The following is a 25,041-nucleotide window of genomic DNA, read 5'->3' on the forward strand; positions in this document are numbered from 1 at the left end:
AGAGAATTGAGTTTCTTTTTGAAGTAAATGGAGTAGAGACAAACACCAGTGCAACAAATATCTATTAAGTGTCTTTGCTATTTTGTTGCTTCAGTTGTGTCTGACTCTTCACGACCCCTACTTACAATATACTGGGATAGGCAATGGGGTTACAAAGATGAAATGGTTTCTATGCTTAAGAAGCTTGCAATCTTGTAGGAGGATAAGACATTTATAAATAGATTTGATACTGGTTAGGAAAAGCAAACAAACAAACAAATCCTTTGTTTGTCAACAGGAAGCATCAATAAAAGATTGGTGTGGAAATTAGTATGTGAAAATAAGGGCCTACCTGTTGTAGGCACCTTAAAGCCCAGTTGAGCACTTTTTAGTGATGGGACTTATGGATGGGATTCATGATTTGTATAGAGGTTAAACAAGATGATTTCTGATGTCCTTGAACACTCATTGTCCTCTTCTGCAAAATGAGGAGGTTGGTTTAGCTAATCTCCCAAATCTCTTCTACTCCTCAAACTTATGAACTCAGAGGTTCTTGGATGCTATATGTTTCAGTCTTCTAAGGGCTATCCATCATGGACAATGAATGTATCATGTACCTCCTGAGCTTTTTAGCCATCAAAAGCAAATTGTGTTGTGAAATTTCTCTGGGCTAGATGTTATTTCAGTAGTGGTTAGTTGATGGGAATAGAAGCTGCATTCATAGAGCTTGTAGCTGGGACATGATGACATCATCTGCCTCCGCAATAAATCCTATATGACATCAAATTGACCAAATTGCTTTTTTCTGTTGAGAGAGGCTTTGAGGGTAGCTGAAATCTGTTGGAAAATGCTCCTCTTACTTCAACAGAACCATAAAAAGCAACACATTTTTTTGAAAACCTATTAATAAAAGCTCAGGTTGAAATTGCAGAACCTGAGAAATTCCTGAGGGCTCTGGTGATTTTTTGTTTTTGTGCTTCAGGTGTCTAACACTTGCACATTGAATATCTGCCTTTGGTGCAAGTTAATAGTTGGCTCACAGTTGGGCAATTGCTTGGAGGAAAAAAAAAATTTCTAGGTAGATGAGCATAAACTAATCAAAGTAATCCCTAAGTGTGTTGTTAAAAAAGTACTGGGAGATAATAGAGGCAGTGAAACACCCCAAAGTAAATGCCTATATCTGAAATATCTGACACACATTCCCTCCCATTTCTCCTAGGCACCAAGGTAAGTCTTTGGTTCCTTGGAGATTCAGTTTTGTAACCTACCAAAGGAATAGCAAGTTGTATGTAATAGATTTTCAGTTTTTTGTGCAATTACATATTATATTATGTTATGTTATGTTGTGTTTGTTGTGTTGTGTTGTGTTGAGTTATATTATGGAAACACTTGTTTTATTCCATAAATTAAAAATAAAATGGAAGGCAGGAAGGAAGGGGGAAAAAGTCATTTGCAAGGTATTTGAAAAGCTCTAGGACAGGGGTGGGGAGCCCTCAGCCTCAAGGTTACATGTAGCCCTCAAGGTCCTTTAGTGCTTCCTTTTCTTTTTTTTTTTTAAGCAATCGGGATTAAGTAACTTGCTCAAAGGTTACACGGCCAGTTATTTCTGGGTGTGGTGCTGAGTGTCTGAGCCCAGGATTCGATCTTCAGGTCATCCCAACACTGGAGCCAGTGCTCTTACTCACTGAGCCACCTGGCCGCCCCTAAGCAATCGGGGTTAAATAACTTGCTCAAGGTTACCCGGCCAGGTGTTTCTGGGTGGGTGCTAAGTGTCTGAGCCCAGGATTCGATCTCCAGTTCATCCTGACACTGGAGCCGGTGCTCTTACTCTCTGTGCTACCTGGCCGCCCCTAGTGCCACCTTTTCACTGAGTTCAAGTATGACAGGACAAATCCTTTTATTAAAGGTATTTGTTCTGTGAAGTTTGGATTAAATCAAAGGGCTACACTTGGGGACAGTCATATGTGGCCTTGAGGCCTCAGGTTCCCCACCCCTGTTCTACAGTAGGGGGGAATGAAGATGGTAATTCATGACTGCTTAGTTCAGTATTGAGTCCCTAACTTCTAGGAGTAGAGAGACTTAATTGATAGTGATCTTCATGGAGAGATTGAGGATAAGGTTCATACAACTTTGGGTGGACAGGTATGGAAAAGTGAGAAGTGGTACTTGATGAAGCTGTGAGTGGCCAGAGAACATTGGCATACAGTGTATCATACACCTCTAGGTGGCATACAGTGTCACACATCTCTACCCTTTAGGACTGGGTAAGAATTTATAGAGGTGTGTGAAACAGTAAGAATGCCACTGTCACTGTTTGCTTTCAGGTTCTTATTCTTTCAGGTCAAATTTATTTTGAGACAGGGAGAGCCTTTCTCTAGGACTAGAGATGATATGACTATCAGTTTAGAAATGGAGTGGATAATCTAGAGATAGATTAGAGATAATCTAGTTCAACTCTGCCACTTTCCAGAAGAAACTGAGTCCCAGAGAGGTTGTGACTTGCCTGAGGTCTTATCAGTAGCTAGCAACAAAAGGCAGGGTTTGAATCCTAGTCCTTTGACTTCTGATTCAGCATGATTTCCACTATCCCATCCTGTTTCTGCTCTTCTATGAAGGTTAGGGGGTGGAGGAGAGCGTCCAAAGTTGATGATAGCACTTTTTTTTTTCATTTTTCAAATGCTTTATTAACTTCTGGTTTACATCAATAATTTCCACCAGATTTTGAGTTACAAATTTTCTCCCCATTTTTCCCCTCCCACCACAGCAAAATAGCAATCCCACAGTATATCCCCTCCTCCAATCTGCTCTCCCATATCTTCTCCCATACCCCCTTCGACTTTTCCAGTAGGGCGTGGTGGATCTCTATGCCCCAATGCCTGTATATTTTATTTCCCAATTACATGTAAAATAGTATTAATAATAGTATATATATATATATATATATATATATAATTTTAAACATTTGATTTTAAAACTTTGAATTCCAGATTCATTCCCTACCTCCCTTGTCACCCACTCTTACTGGGAAGATAAGCAGTTCAGTATAGGTTTTACATGTGTAGCTAATGCAAAACATTAACATAGTAGATATATTGTAAAAGACTGACTATATTTCCCTCCTTCCTATCCCACCTTCCACTTGTTCTATTCTCTACTTTGATGCTGTCCCTTTTCAAAAGTGGGTGCTTCCAACTTCCCTCCCCCCCCAACCCTGTCCTCCCTTCCATCATCCTCCCTCTCTTCTCCTTCCCCCCTACTCTCCTACAGGGTGAGATACCCTATTTAGTGTGTATTTCCTTCCCTTCCTGAGCCAGATTCAATGAGAATAAGGTTGACACATTCCCTTTTGCCTTCCTATTCTTCCCCTCCATTGTAACCATTTTCCCTTGCCTCTTCTTTATGAGATAGTTTACCCCATTCTGTCTCTCCCCATCTCCTCTCATTATATTCCTCTCTCACCTCTTAATATCACCTTTTCAGTATCATCCCTTCCTATTAAATTGGTTCTGTGCCCTCTATCTATGTATACTTGTAAACATATACACACACATTCACATATGTATTCATATGCCCGTATGCCCTCCAATACAAACATATGTATATATATATATATATATATATATATATATATATATATATATATATATATTTCTATTCCCTTCAACTATTTTCATACTGAGAAAAGTTTCTTAAGTTACAATTATTGTTTTTCCATGTAGGAATGTTAATAGTTCAACTTTGATAAGTGGCTTATGATTTCTTTTCCCTGTTTACCTTCTCAAGCTTCTCTTGCTTCTTGTATCTGAATGTCAGATTTTCTATTCAACTCTGGTTTTTTCAGCAAGAATGCTTGAAAGTCCTCTATTTCACTGAATGACCATATTTTCCCCTGAAACATGATACTTAGTTTTGCTGAGTAGGTGATTCTTGGTTTTAATCCCAGCTCCTTTGCCCTCGGGAATATCATATTCCAGGCCCTTCGATCCCTCAGTGTAGAAGCTGCCAGATCCTAGGTTATCCTGATTTTGTTTCCACAATATTCAAATTGTTTTTTCCTGGCTGCTTGTAATATTCTCTCCTTAATCTGGGAATTCCAGAACCTGGCTATAATATTCCTAGGAGTTTTCTTTTTGGGATCTTTTTCAGCAGGTGATCAGTGGATTCTTTCAACCTCTATTTTGCCTTCTGGTTCTAAAACATCAGGGCAATTTTCCTTGAGAATTTCTTGGAGGATGATTTCTAGGTTCTTTTTTTGATCATGGCTTTCAGGTAGTCCAATAATTTTCAAATTCTCTCTCCTGGATTTATTTTCCAGGTCAGTGTTTTTTCCCATGAGATATTTCACATTGCCTTCTATTCTTTCATTTGTTTGGATCTGTTTAACATCATCTTGATTTCTCATAAAGTCACTAGCTTCTCTTTGCTCCAATCTAAATCTGAGGGAATGATTCTCCTCAGTGAGCTTTTGAGATTCTTTTTCCATTTGGTAAATTCAGCTTTTTAAGGCATTCCTCTCCTCATTGTCTTTTTGAGCCTCTTTTGCCATTTGAGTCAGTCTGTTTTTTTAAAGTGTGATTTTCCTCATTCAGGCTGTTGACTCTCATTTTGTAATTTTCTTGCATTGTTCTCATTTCTCTTCCCAATTTTTCCTCCACTTCTCTTATCTGCTTCTTAAGGTCCTCTATGGCCTGTAACCAGCTCGTATTTTCCTTTAAAGCTTTTGGTGCAGGAGTTCTGACTTCACTGTCTTCCTCCTGTTGCATGCTTTGCTCCTTTTTGTCCCCGAAATAGGAGTCTAATGTTGTATTCTTCTGTTTGTTTTGTTTCCTTTACCTGATCATGTCGCTCCTCAGTCACTTGCTCCCTTGGCTTTTTGCCACAGTAGGACTCTGCCACTAGACAGGGGAGCTTTCGTCCCAAACACTGGGGTTTTCTCAGCTGCCAGAGGTATTAGTTGGGTTCCCTCTCTGAAGTATCCACAAGCTCTGGCAAGCTGATCACACACCCCAGGACCTCCACCCTAGACTGCAATCCAGATCCAAGCAGATTAAAGCAAGAGCGATTAAGACCCTCAGACTGGTCGCTTGGTCCCCCTACAGTCTGCAGGCCAGGAGCTGAAGCTGCAATGTGGCAATGGCTGCACAGCTGCGGCTCCTCATCAGCTTCTCACCCTGGGGGCAAAAGCCGAAGCTCTCCCAACTACTGGTCCCAAAGTCTGCACTGCGCTGACCTCTCACTTTGTCCTTCACATCTATGTATTGATAATTCTGGAACACCACAGCTGTTGGTGATCTGGAGTCCCTCCAGGCCTGCCCTGGGGCTAAAACCTCTGGCTCAGGCAGGCCTGGGCTGGACTCCCAGAGTGCTGTGCTGGCTGATTCCTGTCAGCCTGCCGGTCTGTCCTCAGCAGGAGGTTAGCTTCTCTGTGTCATTTTGTGGGTTCTGTAGCTCCAAAGTTTATTCAGAGTCCCCTTTTACATGAATTGGGGAAGGGTCCTGTTTCTACTCCGCCATCTTGACCAATGATAGCACTTTCTATTTTTATTTCTGAATCTGAATGTATATGTGATCTAGGTGTCCTCCGTCTTCTTTCAGGGTGGACATCCCAACTAAAATGAGAGTGGAACGATGGGCCTTTAACTTCAGTGAACTGATCCGAGATCCCAAGGGACGACAAAGCTTCCAATTTTTTCTGAAGAAAGAATTCAGTGGTATGTTGAACTTCTGTCTGCCTTATACACCCTTTTTTTTTTTTTTTTTATGCCAGGCATGAATCTTGGGAGGTTCTCAGGAAAGTACACTTTCTTGGATGTTCTCACAATTTTATTTGTTTTGTGCTTACCCTATAACTATACTTCCTTTTAAAACTTTCAGAAATATTTGTCATTCCTGGTAATAGCTGCCATTCATATAATTATTGAGGAAGAAGTTATAGAGATCTCTTAGGCTACCTTCAGAGAGGTCCCAGAAAAAAAAATATCCCAGGAATGGTTGAAACATTTGAATTATTTGAAATATCAGAAATCAAAAATTATAAACTTTTAAGTTTGTGGAGTATTTTATATAATTTATCTCATTTGAACCTCACAACAATCCTGTGGGGTAGTTACTGTAGGAATTAATTATCCATAATTTGCAGGCGAGGAAACTGAGGCTCAGAGTTTAAATGAGTCATTGTTACAGATAGCAATTGACAGAGGTGGAATTTGAGCCTAGGTCTTCCTTATTGCAGGCTGTGCTGGCTCTAGTGCCAAATAATCCTTGGAGCGGGGAAATACATGCATCTCTGTTAACCTTGACCACATGTTTTAGTACTACTTTCACCTTTTTCCTTTGTCCACATCCTCCCCTGCCTTGTCACTTATCAGGCGAAGAACTCTACTATGACGCATATCCTTGAAGTTTTTTTCTCTCTATTCTTAAACATAAATTTAGAGACAAACATAGAAGGGCAATGGATGGAAAAGCTAATATTAACGTCTTTAATGACCCACTTCCTGATTCCCTTTGGCTATTGTTTTTTTTTCTTTGTCCTATGCTATTTGTCCTGACTGGATGGGATAAACTTTGATGTTCAATCTCAGGAAAAGTAAAAGTCTCCTTAAATTGTTCACTCACGAATTCATAAATATGAAATGATGTCTGAGAAATAACCAGCCAAATCAGGAAGCTATGTCAGAGGGCAACAACACACACACACACACACACACACACACACACACACACACACAACCAAAACAAAAAGCCCTTCCTTCCTTGGGCAGAAAGTCAAACTGGTTGTGTGAGCTTAGTTGAAAGTTATCTCCTCATCATTCCCTCTCCCCGAACCCACCCCTTGGGGAGAACTAATTATGTGAGGTCTGATACTCAAGTTACCTACATGAGAACAACTAGATGGCCCCTACTTCCCATCCAACTGAGATTCTGTTACTCCGCTGTAGGATCCATTAGCTAATTCTCATTGGCATATCAATAACCTGTCTGACAGCTTCTTGTAAAATACTTTTTTATGATATGGCTTGCTAAAAACACTTCTCTGTAATACAGTCTAATTATAGTGATAAAACCCAGACCAAGAAAAGTGCATTCAATTACAGGGAGAACCAAGTGGCCAGGTGAGTATGGCTCCATCTAGTGGTCCAAGTGACAAAATACAGCTGCTGACTATCACACCCACAGTTCTATTAAATATAACAAGAATTCTTTGTAAAATCTTTCTGTCATTTCTGTGCTATCTGTTGCCTATCCCCTGGAGGGGATATTTGGGATTCAGATATGAATCAGGCAAATAAATTGTTAGCTCTTCTACTTAACTTTAGGTACATCATCTAATTGCCTTCCCCATACAAGAAGATAGTTCATTTCTATTGTACTTAGTCTAATGTAGCCATGCCTACTAGCTAGGTTTTTACAGACTGGCTCCCACACAATGACAATCAATGTCCTAATTAGTAGTGTGCATGGTATTAGAGGCTGGCCTAGATCATCTCTAAGATCCTTTCCAATTCTAAAATTTTGCTTCCCTGTAGCTTCTGCTGAACAGGGTATATTTCTCTTTGGAATCCTGAGTTGCATTCATATTTCATCTGCCAACTAATCTAGTGTTTGCCATCTTTTTTCCCTCTATCTGTGATATGTCCAAGAACTTGTCTACATACAGAAGGATGAAGAGGGCCCTTCCTGCCATCTTCAAAACCATACCCATCACCCTCTGTTTTGAATTTGTATTGCCACATTATTTATATAACCTCTTCCCTCAGTAATTCTTCCCTTACTCTCCACCTTACTTTTAAACTGAAGAATGTCAAGATAAGGGAGCTTAAGGACTTCTTGGTACACCAAAGTGCGATGAGGCACTGACTTGGTTGAGAAAGAACTGAAGGATAGTTGGTTCTGCTTTCTGCTTTATCTTTTTCCAAAAATATACTGATCTTGCCCTCCCATCAAGTTAGAGTACTTTGTCTTTACCATGCAAAAAGTCACTTATTTGGATGTTAATTACTCTGTCAGTCAATTCATCAAAACTATTATTAAGTGAAGCTTTCATTCTGCATTCCGTGCATGATGGATGAGGAGAGAGGATAATACAAAAGACATAGATGGTACTATTCTTGCCTAGATCCAGTTGGGGAAATGGGACACACACACACACACTACACCCCACACAGGCACGCATGCACGTTTACAAATACTTCCCTTGGAATAACTCATGATGAGAAATCCTATTATAATCTGCCAAAAATGGCAGATTAGTTCAATTTAAATAAAAAAAAATATTTCTAAGCCCCAGTTATAGGTCAGCTTGTTTCAAACAATATTTGCCACAATCAAATTCTAATACAATAAAGGAACAGCAGATGATCTCATGGAATTTGTTGTAATGGGATTTGATCTGTGTACTTCAATAGATGGAGAGCCTGGCACTAAGCCCAGGATAATTATTCACTATGAACCATTTGAAGATAGGAGTGTTTTACAGAATTCAGAAAGCAAGTAGCAGTCCAATGAATTTATAAGGAGGTAGTAAATAATGAATGAAATTTTTGATCAACCTCTGCTGTCCTATTCCTTTTTTCTTCTCCTCTCCTGCAACTCATTTTTCTTTTGGTTTTTGTCTGTCTGGTGCCTCTTAACTTCTTCAGGGGAGAATCTGGGATTCTGGGAAGCTTGTGAAGATTTGAAGTATGGAGATCAGTCCAAGGTCAAAGAGAAGGCCCAGGAAATTTACAAGTGAGCATTGGAAAGATTGATGTTTTGTGAAAATCTTTCCCTCAGCTTCTTCTACCACCCTGTGCATTACCATCCTTTTGTGAATAGCTGAGCAAATCTGAGTTGTGTGAAGTTGCATTGCCTATAAATTAGTTATGGTTGCATGTATTGGCAAGAAACCATGGAGACCATGCTTTTCTTGACTTGGGAAAATTTGTAATGTCTTTGGATTCCTTGTCCATCTAAAGCCAACCAGTCAGGAGTACACAATGGAAGACCAGAAATCAAAAGCTTGTCTCCCCAGTTGTGTTTGTGTTTTTTTTTTTCAGTAGAGATGTATGCATGTATGCATGAGTGCTGGGCTTTGCATATTTCTCTTGTCAATTGTGGTGAGATTTGACCCTGATAATTCAAATGTTTCAACCATTCCTGGGATATTTTTTTTTCTGGGACCTCTCTGAAGGTAGCCTAAGAGATCTCTATAACTTCTTCCTCAATAAGAAAATATTTAAGAACAGTAAAGATGATACAAATATTTTCTCTATACCACTTTAGCTCTATAATGCTCCAGAAAAAGGAACTTTTGTTTTTTTTTATTGTTCCCAGCATTCTCTTGACCACATGTTTTATTTTTTAAAGTTTTTTAGTTTTCAACATTCACTTTTATAAGATTTTGAGTTCTAAATTTTGCCCTCTCCTTCCCTTCCCACCTCCCCAAGACAACATGCAATATGATATAAGCTATACATATACAATCATATTAAACATATCTCCACATTAGTCATATTGTGAAAGAAGAATCAGAGCAAAATAAAAACAAGAAAGAGAAAATAGCATGCTAGCATGCTTCCATCTGCATTCATCAGACTTCATAGTTCTTTCTCTGGATGTGGACAGTATTTTCTATCATGAGTCTTTTGGAATTATCTTAGATCATTGCATTGCTCAGAAGAACTAAGTCTAACAAAGTAGGTCATCACACAAAGTTGCTGTTACTGTATACAATGTTCTCTTGGTCCTGCTCACTTCACTCAGCATCAGTTCATGCAAGTCTTTCCAGGTTTTTCTGAAATCTGTCTGTTCACCGTTTCCTACAGAACAATAGTATTCCATTACATTAATATACCATAACTTGTTCAGTCATTCTCTAATTGATGGGCATCCCTTCAATTTCTGATTCTTGGCCACCACAAAAAGAGCTGCTATAAATATTTTTGTACATGTGGATCCTTTTCCCTTTTTTTTTAATGATCTCTTTGGGATACAGATCTAGTAGTGGTATTACTGGATCAAAGGATATGCACAACTTTATAGCCCTTTGGGCATAGTTCCAAATTGCTCTCCAGAATGGTTGGGTCAGTTCACAACTCCACCAATAATGCATTAGTGTTCCAATTTTCCCATATCTTCTCCAACATTTATGATTTTCCTGTTTTGTCATGTTAGCCAATCTGATAGGTGTGATGTGGTACCTCAGAGTGGTTTTGATTTGCATTTCTCTAATCAATAGTGATTTAGAGTATTTTTTCATATGACTGTAGGTAGCTTTATTTTCTTCATATGAAAACTGCCTGTTCATAGCCTTTGACTATCAGTTGGGGGATGACTTGAATTCTTATAAATTTGACTCAGTGCTCTCCCTATTTTAGAAATGAGGCTTTTATCAGAGACACTAGCTGTAAAAATTGTTTCCCAGCTTTCTGCCAGAAAAAGGAACTTTGTACCATACTAGATTAATTACAACTAGATCCAGAGGAGAAAGAAGACCCCATTTGGCAACATCATTATGGATTAGCACTAAAGGACTCAAATCCTTTACTCACTTAGCACCCTTCCCCAATCAGCCTCCAAGTGGCAGGAACATGAATTGATCAACAGAATCTGCTGCCAGTAAAGATTCTTTGCTGTTGTTCCATAGCATTCCCACTCACTGCACCCTGTCCCCATGACGGAAAGGGGATAGAAGCCCTCTTGGAGACAGTCCTGTTGCTCCAAAAGTTATTGAGAGCAGGGAACCAGACCAGGAGAAACCTATATCCCCCAATTCAAGGAAGCTGAGACTGCCTTAAAGCTTAGCTTAACAAATAGAATACAAAGAAAAGTTAACTAATATTCCATAAATTAAAAAAATCCTCCATTCTTCAAGGAGAGAATAAAATAACAACCAAAACATCTACAATAAAAAAAAGAGAGACCCATGGAAGAAATTAGGAAGGAACCTAGATCAGAAACTAGAGCTCTCCATAAAGAATTTAAATATTCAGTTAGATTAGAAAAAATATTTAATTTATCATGAAGGATCTCAAAATAAATGGAAAGATAGATAAACAGATTTAGAACATAAAAATACTTAAATGGAGTAAAATATGGTAGAAGGAAAACAAAAGGCAATAATATTGAGAATTTATGAATTCCACATAAGACAAAGTGATTGACTTTGAAAACAATTTATGCAGAGGTAACAAGTTTCATGGGTCTCCAAAAAGAACATGACAAAAAAAAACCAAAACCTGAATGTCACAATGTAGGAAATAATATCTGAAAACTGCTCAGAACTTCTAAATATACAGCACTATGAGAATTGAGAGAATTCATGTATTATCTACACATAAAAGAGAGTGGTGACCAAGCTACATACTTATTATGGTCTGCTTGGCCAAGCTTCTGTTTGGTGCTACAGATTCTGAAGATGGAGCTACAGATTCCATATTGGTCCAAACCACTCTGGCTCAGAAGGTTTAATGATTTTTGCTAATAATCTCCTCTTGACCCCCTAGGCTTTTTCTGGCTCCAGGAGCAAGGCGGTGGATTAATATAGATGGCAAAACCATGGACATCACAGTCAAAGGGCTGAAGCACCCTCATCGCTATGTTCTTGATGCTGCTCAAACTCACATCTATATGCTCATGAAAAAGGTTTGTTAGTCCTTCCTTCCTTCCTTCCTTCCTTTTCAAATTAACTTAGTCTTAGAGAAAATAGAACAAGAGCACATAAACACACATGATTATTATCTATGTTAATTGTCCTGATAGCTATTCCCTGGATTAACATTCTATCTCCTGACTCCATGCCTTTGTACAGGCTATTCTCCATATCTTGAATGTATTCCCTCTTCACCTCCACTTCGTAGACATTTTAGTTTCCTTCAAGGCTCAGTTAGGTGCCACCCCTCAAAATAAAGGTAAACCTTTCCTGATCTCTACATTTGTCAGTATTCTCTCCCTCATCAAATTGTCTTGTATTTATAGTATTTGTCTTGTGAGGACCATGTGATATAGTGTAAAGAGTGCTGGACTTGAAGTCAGAGGATCTGGGTTCATATCATGTTTCTGCCATACAGGCCTGTAATGTTAGGCAAATGTCATGCCCTCCCTGGACTTCAGTTTCCTCATCTTTAAAATGGAGGGGTCACTTGCCCACCTGAAAATTCCCTTCTTATGTCTACCTATCACCTTATGATCCTATATTGTATCCCCTAGTGGAATGTAAGCTCTTTGAGATTAGGAAATATTTCTGCTTTAAAAAACATCTTTGTATTTCCAGAGTCTAGCATATGTCTTGCATGTAATAGGTGCTTAATAAATCTTCATTGGATTAAATTTTTATGTGTGTATATACAAAGTACCCCATTCTTTCCTAGAGAAAGCTGGGGAATTTATGAATTTGGAAAAGAAAAGGAAATTTTGTTTGGCTAGCAGTCTGATTTTGTTTGAGGCAGACACTATATAAATAAGTCCTCAGCCACTGAGCTAGGACCTGCTATATTGAAATTCTTTAGGGCTAAAAGTGATGCCCTTTTGGAAATAACTCTTTCAGGCTGGTAAGGTACAATTCAATTCATTAGGCATTTAAGTGTCTTCTATATTTGGCAGGCTCCTGCTAGGCACTGGGGATACAAAGAATAAAAAAAAAATCCTCCAAAACAAAAAAATACCAAACCTCACTATATCATAATTTATTATACCTGCCCCCTCTTCCTGTTTTCCTCAGAGGGGTGGAGGATTATGGATGTAGAATACTGAACATGCAAGCAGTTGGTGTCATCCTTATATCAGTTAGTAAGCTTAACTATTTTTATTTGTTAAAAGGGAAGATGGCTTAGGAAACATGGCAGTAGTTTTAATGGTGCTCTGTCCAGAAATGACTGTAATGTAAAATTAAAAGGCATGAATAAAATGTCATCCCAGAAGAGTAAGTGTACCCTACTTTGAGAAGATTCTATATATCAAAAGAGGAACTTCTAAAACACAAAAACTTAAAGAAGTTGGATAAAATCTCACTAATTTAGGCCATCCACACTCAATTTGATACTTTCAATAGTTTCCTTGATCCTGACTAATTATTTTCTAAAGCAGTTTACAAACTTGGAAAACTAGTATTGTTTTAAGAATGACTTTGAGTGAATAAGTTATTTTGATTATAATAAATGCCCAAGTTAACTATAAAGGACATATGAAGAAAGATGCTATCCGCATCGAGAGAAAGAACTGCTAGATACATATATAGAATAATTTTACATATAGAAGGGATTTAACTCAGTTTACTCAATTGCAAAATGAGGTACTAGATAACCCTGAGGGTCCCTTTAATTTCTTCATCTATAATCGATGACTTTAGAGATTATTTAGTCTAGGAGGGTGTCTAACCTGGGGTTCATGGATTCCCAAAGGATGTATAGATAGATTTAAGGATGTGAAAAAAAAATTACATCTTATTTTCTTTAACCTTTAACCGAAATTTAGCATTTCCTTCAATTAGGAACACTGGCAACAGACATTATTCTGAGAAGGGATTCATAGAGCTGGGATTTGATCCCATGTTTTTAAATTCTAATTCCAGTACTGTTTCCATCATACCAGATTTTCTCTTTTCTTGTGAATAAAGCAGGGGATTTCCTTTTCTATGAATTTTCACGGTGTTATAAGCAAGAGGAACTTGATATAAAATTGGTAGCTTCTTCAAATCAGGGACTCAATAAATTGATTCCTTCCACATTCATTTCATTTCCTATCTTGGCAATGAATTCTTTTTAATTAAAGGCTTAAATTTTTAAAAAAAATCATCATATATTTCACAGTGTAGGTTGCCATAACTGGCAAAAATTGCTAACTCATCTAATTTGCTTATTCACACTATTTACATTTTAGTCTAATGACATTTATTTTGCTTGAAAATAATGTACAACCCATGACTCAGGGGCCAGGTGTATGTCTTTCCATTAAGGGGGTCTAGCTTTGTGATCATGTGAACAGGATTCAGTTTGGGGGTGACCCCCCAAAAGAAGACTTGGTCTTTTTCTCAAACTTTGTTGTTCATTACACCTACACCCTAGATCTCCAGTGCAAATTACTTAAATAGAACATAAGCATGGATCATGCCTAGGATTGCCCCCAAAAGAATTAACTAAATTGATCAGTTATAGCACAATAATTTATTTCTTCTACCACAAAAGAAATGCCTAAAATACAAAAAGTTGACAAACACTTAAAACATGATATAATACATTTCATTTTATACTCTCCAAAGGAGATTGATAGTTATAACATAAACTACTTTAAGAAACTGCTTGACAGGCATTTTCCTTTGACCTGGCATCTTCATTGTCCATGCAACCCACTGAAGGGCCATAATACCTTTTGGTCATTTGTAAGGTTTATTCTCTTGTTGGTTATCTTCTCCTTCAAAAAGTACTATGCTAGCAGCAAGCACCTCTTGCTGTGTAATCAGCACCTGGGCCTAGGGGTTTCTGACCTCTTGAACTTATGAGATTTCCATCAAGGCTAGAAATATCTATATCAGGAAAGGCAACCAGGAACTTTATTCAAAGTCTGGTCTCAGGCTTGTCTAGACCAGATCAGTACCTTTATTCACTATCATGTGCAAGCATTTGCCATTGCTGCAGGGGTGAGGAAAGAGAAAAAATAGCTCTTTCCTCTACCAGATGTCTGAGGAAGAGCTTGAAGAGTTCTGACGTGTTTGATAGATGGAAAGAGAGTTAAGGAAAGAGAAAAAGAGAGGCAGGAGAAAGAAAAATAGAGAAAAGAGAAATATAGAGAGAAAAGAGAAAGATGCAGAGACAGAGAGAAAGAGGAAGGGGGCAGAGTCACTTCTCTCCACGCCTACTGAGTTTGCCTTCCCTACTCTCCATCCCCCAATCTGGGGACCATGGAACTAATAAAGGATTGCTGAATAATTTCCAAGTGCCAAGTCATTCAGTGCTGAGAAAGGGGGGTATCTCACAAGAAATGGCTTACGTACAGGCTCAGTTCCATGAATGCTTCATGGAAGGGCCCCTGAAGGGCCATCTCCACACATGTTTTATGTGTAATATGCTCTAATTCAACTCCTTGCTACAGTAATAAAATTTAATTCGTTTAAGACTTTAGATCAAGTTTTCTATGAATGAGATTGGTATTTCTCCTTCCCCATTTAAAAAAATTAGTGAAATTTAACCAGATTCACCTTACAGAAGGATTTACTGCAGGATTTCTTTAAATAGTAACTATCCCTAGTGTAATAAAAATATTATTTGGTTTATGAAAAATTCCATCTGCACACAAGTTTTCAGCAAAAGTAATACCTTATTATTAGTGACCAGATTCAGTTCAGCCTATAATTAAGGATTCACAAAGTACAACCAAGAAATATCTTTATAATATAGAGACACTTTTGACTCTTTTCCTAAGGCAAATCCCATGTCAGCAAGTGCCTTTACGGTCAGAGGATGAACAACCAAGGAAGGCTTTACCTTCAGGGCACTGAAATTTAGAGCTTTGACAACACTTGTACTCTTTCAGCAGCATAGAATGGACTTGAGTATAGCATCTAATTAGCAAGAATAATCAGAATTTACCAGATGTCCCACTTTTCCATGATACCTGCTATCCCTTCCCTACTTTCACCCCTTTCTCAAATGACTATATCTCAAGTGAACTCCTTGTCAATAGACAGCTAGGTGGCCAAGAAGATAGAGTGGTGGACTTGGAATCAGGAATACTTGAGTTTGAATCCTGCCTCAGAAACTTCCTAGCTGTATGACCCTGGGCAAGTAATTTAACTTCTGTCTACCTCAGTTTCCTTAGTGAAATCCTTAGGGGATCCTTAGGATCCTTAGGGGATATTCCATCTAATTCAGCTCTCTCATTTTACATATAAGGAAACTGAGGTTCAGAGTGGTTAAGTGATTTACCTAGGGTCACATAGATTGTAAGCCATAGAGGTGGAATTTGAACCAGTTTCTGATGCTTACTTCCCATGTGACTTTTCAAATACTTTTTATGTTTATTATGCAGTAATTAGCACAACCCTTTTTTCAGTTCCACAAATCATGTGAACTGGCCTTTAGAATTTGTTGTAATGACATTTGATCCATATTGTGAAGCCAATATGGTATAGTATAGTTTAAGATCTAAAGTCTTGGGACTTGGATTCAAATCCTGATTTTGCTATTTATCATTTATATGACCTTGGTCAAATCACCTAGCCTCCCTATCTTCTCTGAGAGAGAAAGAAAGAGAGAGAGAGGGAGAGAGAGAGAGAGAGAGAGAGAGAGAGAGAGAGGAGGTTGTCTCTGATGCACCTTCCCATTCTTACTTTTTACTTACATTCTTACTATAGGATCTTATAAAATCTTCATGAATTTGAACATGTGTATGATCCTATAATTTGTTATTATTATTTGTTTTATTATAAACCTTGACCACTAAGCTTCAGTGGTCTGAACCTTCCCTGTAGCTCTGAGAAACGTTTGGGGAAATGGAACTTGGTAATTGTTCCTTTATCACTCATTTCTTGTTTTTCTCCCATAACCTGAGCCTGAAAGGTAAGGGCCTTTTGTTAAAGGACTTAGAAGACTGCTTAGGGTTCATTTCTGGTATTTTCCCTTCTGGGGGGATACAATGTGTAGAGAAGACTATCTGTAGGGGTCCCTCTTGTGACAATATCTCTTTGAGGGAGACCTACCACCTGGATTATAGTATGTAGATTTATATATCATATGTGGAAGAGAACAATTCTTTAGCTTTGTTATTTTATGTCTTGCAGTAGCTTGAAAACCACAGTCACTTTCCTTTCAATTTGGCTTGTTCTCTCCCATAATTATTCTTTTCTTTTTGCTCCTACCAGGATTCTTATGCTCGATACTTAAAGTCTCCAATCTACAAGGAAATGCTGGCCAAAGCCATTGAACCTCAGGAGACGTCCAAGAGAAGGCAAGTGGTATTACTGTAATAGGTGGTTGTAAGCAACCAACTTTTTGTTGTACAAAGGCACAAAGGAGGAAAAGGGTGTATCTCTTTCCAATAAATGATAGAGCATTGGATATTTGCACATTTCTAGGAGATCAATACTTTGTAACTCCTGCTACCATCAATATTTTCCTGAGTAATCATTTTCTGTACGTTTATCTCCCTGATACTATTTTAGAAGAATTGTGATGCAAACTGAAATTTCCAGCTTCCAGTCTAGTTCTGTTTCTCTACTTCAGTTTTCCAAGAAAATCAGTTGATCAACAAGAATTATTAATTGTTTATTATATGCCAGGTACTGTGATAAATTTTGTAGAAATGCATTAAAAAGTGAGATAGTCCTTGCCCTCAAAGAGCTTATATTCTATTGGAGGATGCAAAATGTCATAGATAAGTAAATACAAGAAATATATAAAATAAGTTCATAGTGAGGTTTGCTGACAGCAGAGAGAATCAAGAAAGGTCTCTTGAAGGAGATGATATTTGAATCAAGTCTTGAACAGAGCCAGGGGTTCCACAAGGCAAATATGAGGAGGAGAGGGAGAAAAAGAGGGAGAAGGAGGTAGAAGGGGAGAGAGAGAGAGAGGGAGGGAGGGAGGAAGAAAGAAGAAGGAAAGAAAGAGGATTTTATGTATAGGAAAGAGCAATTTGGCAAGTTTGACCAGTAGTGTGGATGAAGGGCAGTAATATGTCATCTCCTAGGAAAGACAGATCAGATCTCGACTGAAGGGTTTTAAACACCAAAGGGAGGAGTCTGTGTGTTGTCCTACAGGCAGTGGGGAGTCCTTGGAGCTTCTTGAGCACGGAGTGTCATATCATAGTCAGATCTGCACCTAAGAAGTATCTCTTGAGGAGCTATGTGAAGGACAGTTTGTAGAAGGGGTTGGCTGGTTAGGACCAGTTAGGAGGCTGTTGAAATGGGTCAGACTTGAGAGCCTGAAGTAGAAGTAGGGTGGTTGTGTTGGGTGGTAAGCAGAGCAGCTATGATTGGATTGGAAGCCACTTGGAGGATGATCTAAACAAATCCAGATTTTTTTTCCCCTTAGCATCTTTGCTGGGCAATCAGTGAGCTTTCTCCCATGTATCTCTCTAATTAATTCTGCGCCCTGTCTCTTTCATTGTCTTTTATTGTCAGTAGCAGTCTCCCATTCAGGCGGCGTCATCTCCGGTCCAGCCCAAGCCCTGTCATCCTTCGTCAGCTGGAGGAAGAGGTCAAAGCTCGAGAAGCAGCCAACACGGTGGACATCACCCAGGTCATGAGCAAACTGGACCGGAGGAGCCAACTCAAGAAGGAAATTCCTCCTAAATAAACTAATAGGACCTGGCAGGGCCGAGGAAGAGGCCAGGGGAAGGGGTCTTCAAAGGGGTGGGGAAACTAAAGAAAGTCACTCAACTGAAATCCTGGGCACACATTATTCCATTTCCCATCCTCAGTGGGCTCTCTTCCTTTCCAGGTCCTTCCTCTACCATTGGCCGAGGACCATCACTAGTATCACTAGGGCAACCAAAGCTAATTTCCCCATCCTTATTTCAAAAAGTAGCAGAAGTAGAGGATGAAAAGCTTGGGGATGGGGGAGACATCTGACTCATAATCACCGTAGCAAACAAAAAAGCTTTTGTTAAGTTCTGGAATGTAGGAAATAAGAGAAATAGGATACTTTGAGTAGTTTTTCAATGAGAGAAATATAGAAATGGAATCCTCCCTTCTTTCATGCTTAGCTACATTAGGAACATCAGTTAAAAGTAAAACTGAAATGTCCCCCACTCTTCCTATCATTCCACTTGATGCTGTGCTAGAATGAGATTATTAAAGTAGTTTAGGGGCAAGGGTGTTTGAAGGGTTTAGCAGTTGCTTTCTTTTCTGTTCCCACTCACTCAGGGCTGTTTAATCCCTCCAGGTATAGACTAGCCATTCTCTGTCCATGCTGTTCTTAATTCATTTCAACAAGCTTCTGTTAAAGGTCAACCATGTGCAAGGGAGGGACAGAAGAAGGGGATAGGTATTTATATAGAGCCTGTTACATGCCAGGCACAGTGCTAGGTAATTTAAAAATATTATCTCATTTGATCCTCACAATTAAACCCTGTGAAATTGGTGCTGCTATTCATCTTCATTTTATGGTTGAGGAAATTGAGGGAAACTGAGATTAAGTGACTTGCCCAGGGTCACATAGCTAGGAAGTGCCTGAGGCTGGATTTGAATTCGGGCATTCCTGACTCTAGGTGCAGTGCTCTATCCACCATGCCACCTAGCTGCCTCATAGTGCATGGCACTATGCTAAATGCTGGGGATACAAAGACAATTGTCCTCAAGGAGCTTGCATTCTACTGGACACATTCTTAGGGTCAAAGCCATCTGTAAGGGGTTATTGGTAGTTTGTCTCCAACACACAATAGCTTGTATAAGGTGTCCATAGTTGTCAAGGTTAAATTACTCCCCCCACCCTGGTTCCCCAAACCTTTTTGTATTGAGTAGCACCCTCTAGGCCAATGAAGGAAGGCATATTTTTACCTTCTTGCCCAAGAATAAGAGTTTCACTAATTCTTATGGTGGGCCTTTCTCTAGGATAATAACATCAGGTGGGGACTTAGTCTAAACAACCAGAAGAGAGAAAATGAACTGAACATGCACAATAATTAAGGAAATATCTTTAAAGACTTCTTATTAATTTACAATGGGCAGGGCTATGTAGCTATGACTCTGCTGAAGATTTGGGTGGATGGATGGCGTGAGCAAAGTATTGAATGGATCCTCTAATTAGAGTTAGTGGCAATCCCAATAGGTTAGCATTAACTGAACCATGATATAGGTAATTCTATTTGATATTTGTAAGCTCAATTATGATTTGATCCTTCTGTTTTTTTCCCTGCTGTAGCTACAGTGCTTATGCTAATTGTCAGGTGAGAAAGGAGGGAAATCCAACTCTTATGACTGGAAGGCTAATGTCAAGGATGAACTAATCATTTCTACAAGGACACTAAGGAGGCAAATTGAAAGTTGAGGATGGTGCAAACCTTTTTATATGTGTGTGGCCATTAGTTTTATGATGATGAAATGACCTTAGACACAGTAGCTTTCTCACCTCACTTTTATAAAAGTATTCCTTTCTTAGAAAACACTCTGATGGGTGGTCATAATGGGGCACACCACTAATCCCTGCCATTGAAGATATTGACCCTGTTGGATCTCTTGAGCTTGGGAGTTCTGAGCTGCAGTGAGCTAAGCTGATTGGTATCCAAGAAAAAGTCCAGCTTCAATATGGTGAGCTCTCTGAAACTGGGGACCACAAGTTGCTCAAGAAGGGGTTAACCAGACCTAAAAACAGGGCACATCAAAGCTCTTTTGACATTCAGTAGTGGGATTAAGCCTGTGAATGGCCCCTGTACTTTCAGCCTATGGAAAATGGGGAAATCTGGTCTGTTTTTAAAAAAAAAAACAACTCTAAAAAAAGTATAACTAGATAAGCTCTCTTTACCTCTACTCTGAAAGACAAGGAAATTCTCATGCAAATTGAGGCTGTGCTGATTTATGACTTTTTGGACTTGTTATTTTATACGTGTAGGAAATTGCAGGGGAAGAAATTCCCTCTACCAATTCCAGTGGTATTGGTGGTATGATACGGTATTGTACTACCACAGTTATTCTGCAGTTTGTAGTCTTAATGAGTGGCCTGCGGACACTACACATACCCTGAATACTCAGGATAACACAGGCCCAGAGACAGAATTTGAACCCAAGGCTTCCTGACCCTAAGGCTAGCTCTCTCTATATCATGATGCCTCTCAAGACAACTGTACCCCCAGATAATTCCTGGGCCCTGAATGTATACAACTAGCAAAATAGGGGAGAATCAAGCTTATTGTCTAGACACTAGAATTCTGGAGAAGAATGGTTTGACTGGGGTCTAGGACCATATGAAAGAAGAGAAACAGAGTCCTGTTTCTCTATTCATATTCTGGTTACCCAAAGACTTTTTTTTTTATTTATTTTTTTGGTAAGGGTAAAGGTGGGAGTCTGTGCCTAGAAGGAATGGAAGGTCAATCAAACAAATTCTACAAATTTTACAAATCAAGCAACCATTTTAAGGTAGACATTGAAATTCTGGCCATTTGTGTCACTGGGAAAGATCTAGTAATATCCATGGAGATATGGGAAAGGCTTAACTCTAGAAACTTTGGTCTCTGAATACTGCTTTTGATAGTGTACTTTTAGAGATACACTATCTGTTGCCTTCTGGTCAGCTTATTTTCTGTCACTATCTTCTAACTCAATAAGCATTTATTAAACACCTTTTAAGGGCAAAATACTGTGTGGAATTGTGGGGATATAAAATCAAAACCAAAATCAGTCCATGCTCTCAAGGGGCTTAAATTCTGTTGGGTAAGATTAGTGCAATGGCATGTACACAGAGAAGTATATACATGAACAATTAATTCTACAAGGATATTGTAGTCACTTAGACCAAGAGCACAACAAACATGATCTCTACTTTTGATTCCATTGAAATTACAAAGACTGAGAACAAGACTTCCTTAAATTAGTCTTCACTGCCAAGTCCCAAGTCATCTTCCACCCCCACTGTTAGATGTGTAGCTTCTACAGATCAGGATACAGTTCTCCTTGGGTAGGACTCTGCAGGAGACTTGATCATTAATTATAGTTCTCCAGGCATCTTTTCTTCATCCATTTCTTCTGCCCAGCTACTCCCAAGAAGAGAGAAAGATAATGGTAGACAGTTTGGCAGTTGTTTGGTGAAAATGGGTAATCAACCTAGATCATTCCACACTGAAGAAACACCAGCTTTTTTTTTTTTTGCTTTTTGGAGAGCAATTGGGGTTAAGTGACTTGCCCAAGGTCACATGGCTAGTTTTTGTGTTAAGTATCTGAGGCCAGATTTGAACTCAGGTTCTCCTGACTCCAGGGCCAGTGCTCTGTTCACTGCGCCACCTAGCCGCCCCGCCAGCTCTTTTCTTACCATTTTAGGACTTAATTATTTGAATTATTCTCTCAACTCTTTACCTTGCCATGTCCGTGCTGATATTAGATTACTACCATTTTCACTCCATTGAAGCTCTCAAGTGAAATCCTAGGTATAGAATTAAAGGGAGCTCTACTTACAGATACACACACATATCTGTCTATCTACCTATAGATATGGATGTCTATCTACATATGTATATATATAATGTGTATACACACACACACACACTAGCTGTGTGATCCTAGGCAAATAACTCATCAGTGTTCCTAGGCGATTAGGCTAAGGAACGTTGCTGATTTGCATTGGTGGAGAGGTGTTCCACAGCAGGGAGTTACCTAAACTTATGAAATAATAGATCTGCCTTCCCTCCTCCGTCCTGCCTGCCCATGCCGATGCTGAACTAGAACCATGAGTCAGATTCTGAGAGGCAGTACAGCATAGTGCAAAGAGCACCAGGGAAGGACATGCATCGTGCTTGGGGCTAGAAGGCTTGGGTTCGGGTCTTGGCTACTTACTAGCTGTGGGAACATGGGCGAGTGATTTTTTTCTCTGCATTTTAGATGCCTAGATTCAGTGAATCTGCGTTCCTATGAGAAGAGGGGAAAAGAAACCTAAAAACCTTAAGTATCCATCATTTTTAGAACTTCATGTTACAGAACTCCAAATTTATGTCCTAATAAATGGGGTATACTTCTTTCTTTTGTAGAAACAGAGAGCTAGAATGCAATGTATACTAGAAGGTAGCATGCATGGGAGAAGTGTTGGGATCTAACTCTTTGAAGAATTGTTAGTGTCCTTCATTAAAGGATGAGGAAAGAAGTTAAGTTAGAGGAGCTGGAAATATGAAATCTAGGCGGGAAGAAATGGCTTAAGAAAAAGGAAGGTATAAAGATGACAGTGACAAGAAGATACCCTAGAACCAGAAAAAGTGCTGGAAATACACACCTTGTACCATGGCATCTCCAAGATTCCATAGGCCTTGCTGCCATTTTAACTTGTTTATGGTAGATTTTTCTACTCCATGGCAATACATAATTGTATTTTACAATGAAAGTAAATCTACTTAATCTTATTTTATAGTCAAATTTACTTTGAAATAGATTTGTTTTTAACATTGCATTTCTGGGGAAAAAAAGATGCCTATAACATACCATAGTTAAAGAGAAATTGTCTTGGGGTTACCTACTGTGTTTCCCCGATAATAAGACCTATCCTGAAAATAAGCCCTCCCCTTACTGTGCAAGAATCCTCTAAAATAAGCCCTCCCCCCAAAATAAGCCCTATTGAGATTGCTACTGTAGTGAAGGTGATCCCCTGTGCTATACACTACATTACGGTACCCTCTGTATGCACCATCCCCCCCCGGGTGAAACGCATGCCGCGCTCCGAGCTGCATCCAATCAGAGCTGCAGCAGTGAGCGCGTCATCCTGTTCTTCCCCAGTGATTTGCTTGCTGGCGCCATTGAGAGCAGTGCCGCGGAGGAGAGCTGAGGCAGGACAACATAAGCCCTCCCCTGAAAATAAGCCCTCTGGTGTTTTTCTTTCCAAAAAAATTAATAAGACAGTGTCTTATTATTGGGGAAACATGGTATGTTTCTGGTAAAACTAAGCCTCTGTGTTCCTATGTTAGTGTAGATAATTGAGGGCTCACTCTATAGTGGAGATACTGAATCATATAAGTCACACATTTCATATTATTTCCTTCACTGTTAAACATACTCAGTGCTCCATTATACTCCCCCATCAATTATATAGCTTCCTAACTAAACTCAAAGAATCATAGAATTTTAATTAACAAGCATTTATTAAGTATATACTATGTTCCAGGTACTGGACAAAGTTATAAGTGACCTCAGAGGTCATCTAATTCATTCCCTACATAATTTTTTCTTTCAGTGCATCCTGGGCCACATAGACAAATTACACAGAATTTTCAAACCCCATGCAAATGAATTTTGTGCCAGTCTCTTATTCTTCCCACACCTAGCCTCTTGTGATATTCCCTCTGCTATGTTTGAAGCAGTTAACATCTCTCTGATTCCCCATGTCATCTGAAATGACTGTTTTTTTTTCTCAATACCTAGCAAAGAGTCCCTAATTTTACTAGAATTAAAAAATAATTATTTGAGGTGAAGACAGGATGCCAATATCATTTCATTTCACCAATACTATTATCTGACCTATTTAGGTATGTGACCTAAGGACCTCTGGGCTTTGCTGTCTACCCTCCAGCTAACCTTTCTTTTACATGTTATTTTTCCCAACTTGAGGTTAAGCTTCTTGAAAGCAAGGGTTGTCTCATTTTTTCCTATGTGTATTCCCAGCATTTAGCCTATTTTTTTTCCCATTCATTTGTTCATTAATTCATTCAGGACCTTCTTATGAAAGGGCAGACTGGGTAGTTGGAGTCTTTCTTGGTCAATCTAGTGGTATTCATATTCATGCCTTTGGAAAGATAAGGTCCTGTGGGTAGGAAAGGGAGGCTGAAGGAGAGCTTTCTAAGCAAAAGTTCTGCCTGGGAAATTTAAAGAAAGTATTCACAAGGTACTCAAATGCTTTTCCTTCCATGTGAATTTGTGTCTAATTGTTATTGTTTTCTAATGTCATCTTACCTTCATTGTATCATGCTCACTCTTCTTTGCATCTCTTGTACAATAAAGTTCAGCTCACCTGAGAAACAAAGCCATTTTCTGATTTATATCATTGCCTGTTTCCTGTCCCTCCATCCTGCTGTTTTTATTGCCATGCATAGTTTGTTTTTCTTTTTTTTATATCACTGTCTTGTTTCTTCATGCTGCTAGAGGGAAAAGCTTAATGTGAAATGAAGGCAATTGGTCCTACAACATAAAACTGAATTGGATCAAAACTAAGGATCACCAGCTACCCTGGCAGAAACGGAGTAGGAAATTTACTCAATATAGAGTTTTCATAGCTAAGCAGGCTAACTATTTGCCCAAAGGAAGAAACAATTGAGGTAAGGTAAGTGGCAAGTGTGGGCAGCTGGTGATGAGTATAGTGCATAGAGCACCAGGCCTAGAGTCAGGAAGATCTGAGTTCAAATTTGACCTCAGACACTAGTTGTGTGCCCCTGGACAAGTCACTTAACCCTATTTGCCTTAGTTCC

At 39.0% G+C, this 25,041-nt stretch overlaps 1 protein-coding gene across 1 annotated transcript in view; it reads left to right on the plus strand.

The window, feature by feature from the left end:
• The window catches only part of RGS9 (regulator of G protein signaling 9), a 112,586-nt gene extending 87,987 nt beyond the window's left edge, over positions 1-24,599 (plus strand). The window contains exons 13-17 of the mRNA XM_069076576.1: positions 5,575-5,690; positions 8,622-8,709; positions 11,466-11,604; positions 16,814-16,899; positions 18,071-24,599. Of these exons, the coding sequence (XP_068932677.1) occupies positions 5,575-5,690; positions 8,622-8,709; positions 11,466-11,604; positions 16,814-16,899; positions 18,071-18,245 (604 nt within the window). The 3' untranslated portion in view covers positions 18,246-24,599. The remainder of the gene's footprint in view (positions 1-5,574; positions 5,691-8,621; positions 8,710-11,465; positions 11,605-16,813; positions 16,900-18,070) is intronic.
• The last annotated feature ends 442 nt before the right edge of the window (positions 24,600-25,041 follow it).

This window comes from Petaurus breviceps, unplaced genomic scaffold, assembly GCF_028583685.1.
Source record: "Petaurus breviceps papuanus isolate PSGF00001 unplaced genomic scaffold, PetGlider_PUasm1.0 90925, whole genome shotgun sequence".
Classification (NCBI taxonomy): Eukaryota; Metazoa; Chordata; class Mammalia; order Diprotodontia; family Petauridae; genus Petaurus; species Petaurus breviceps.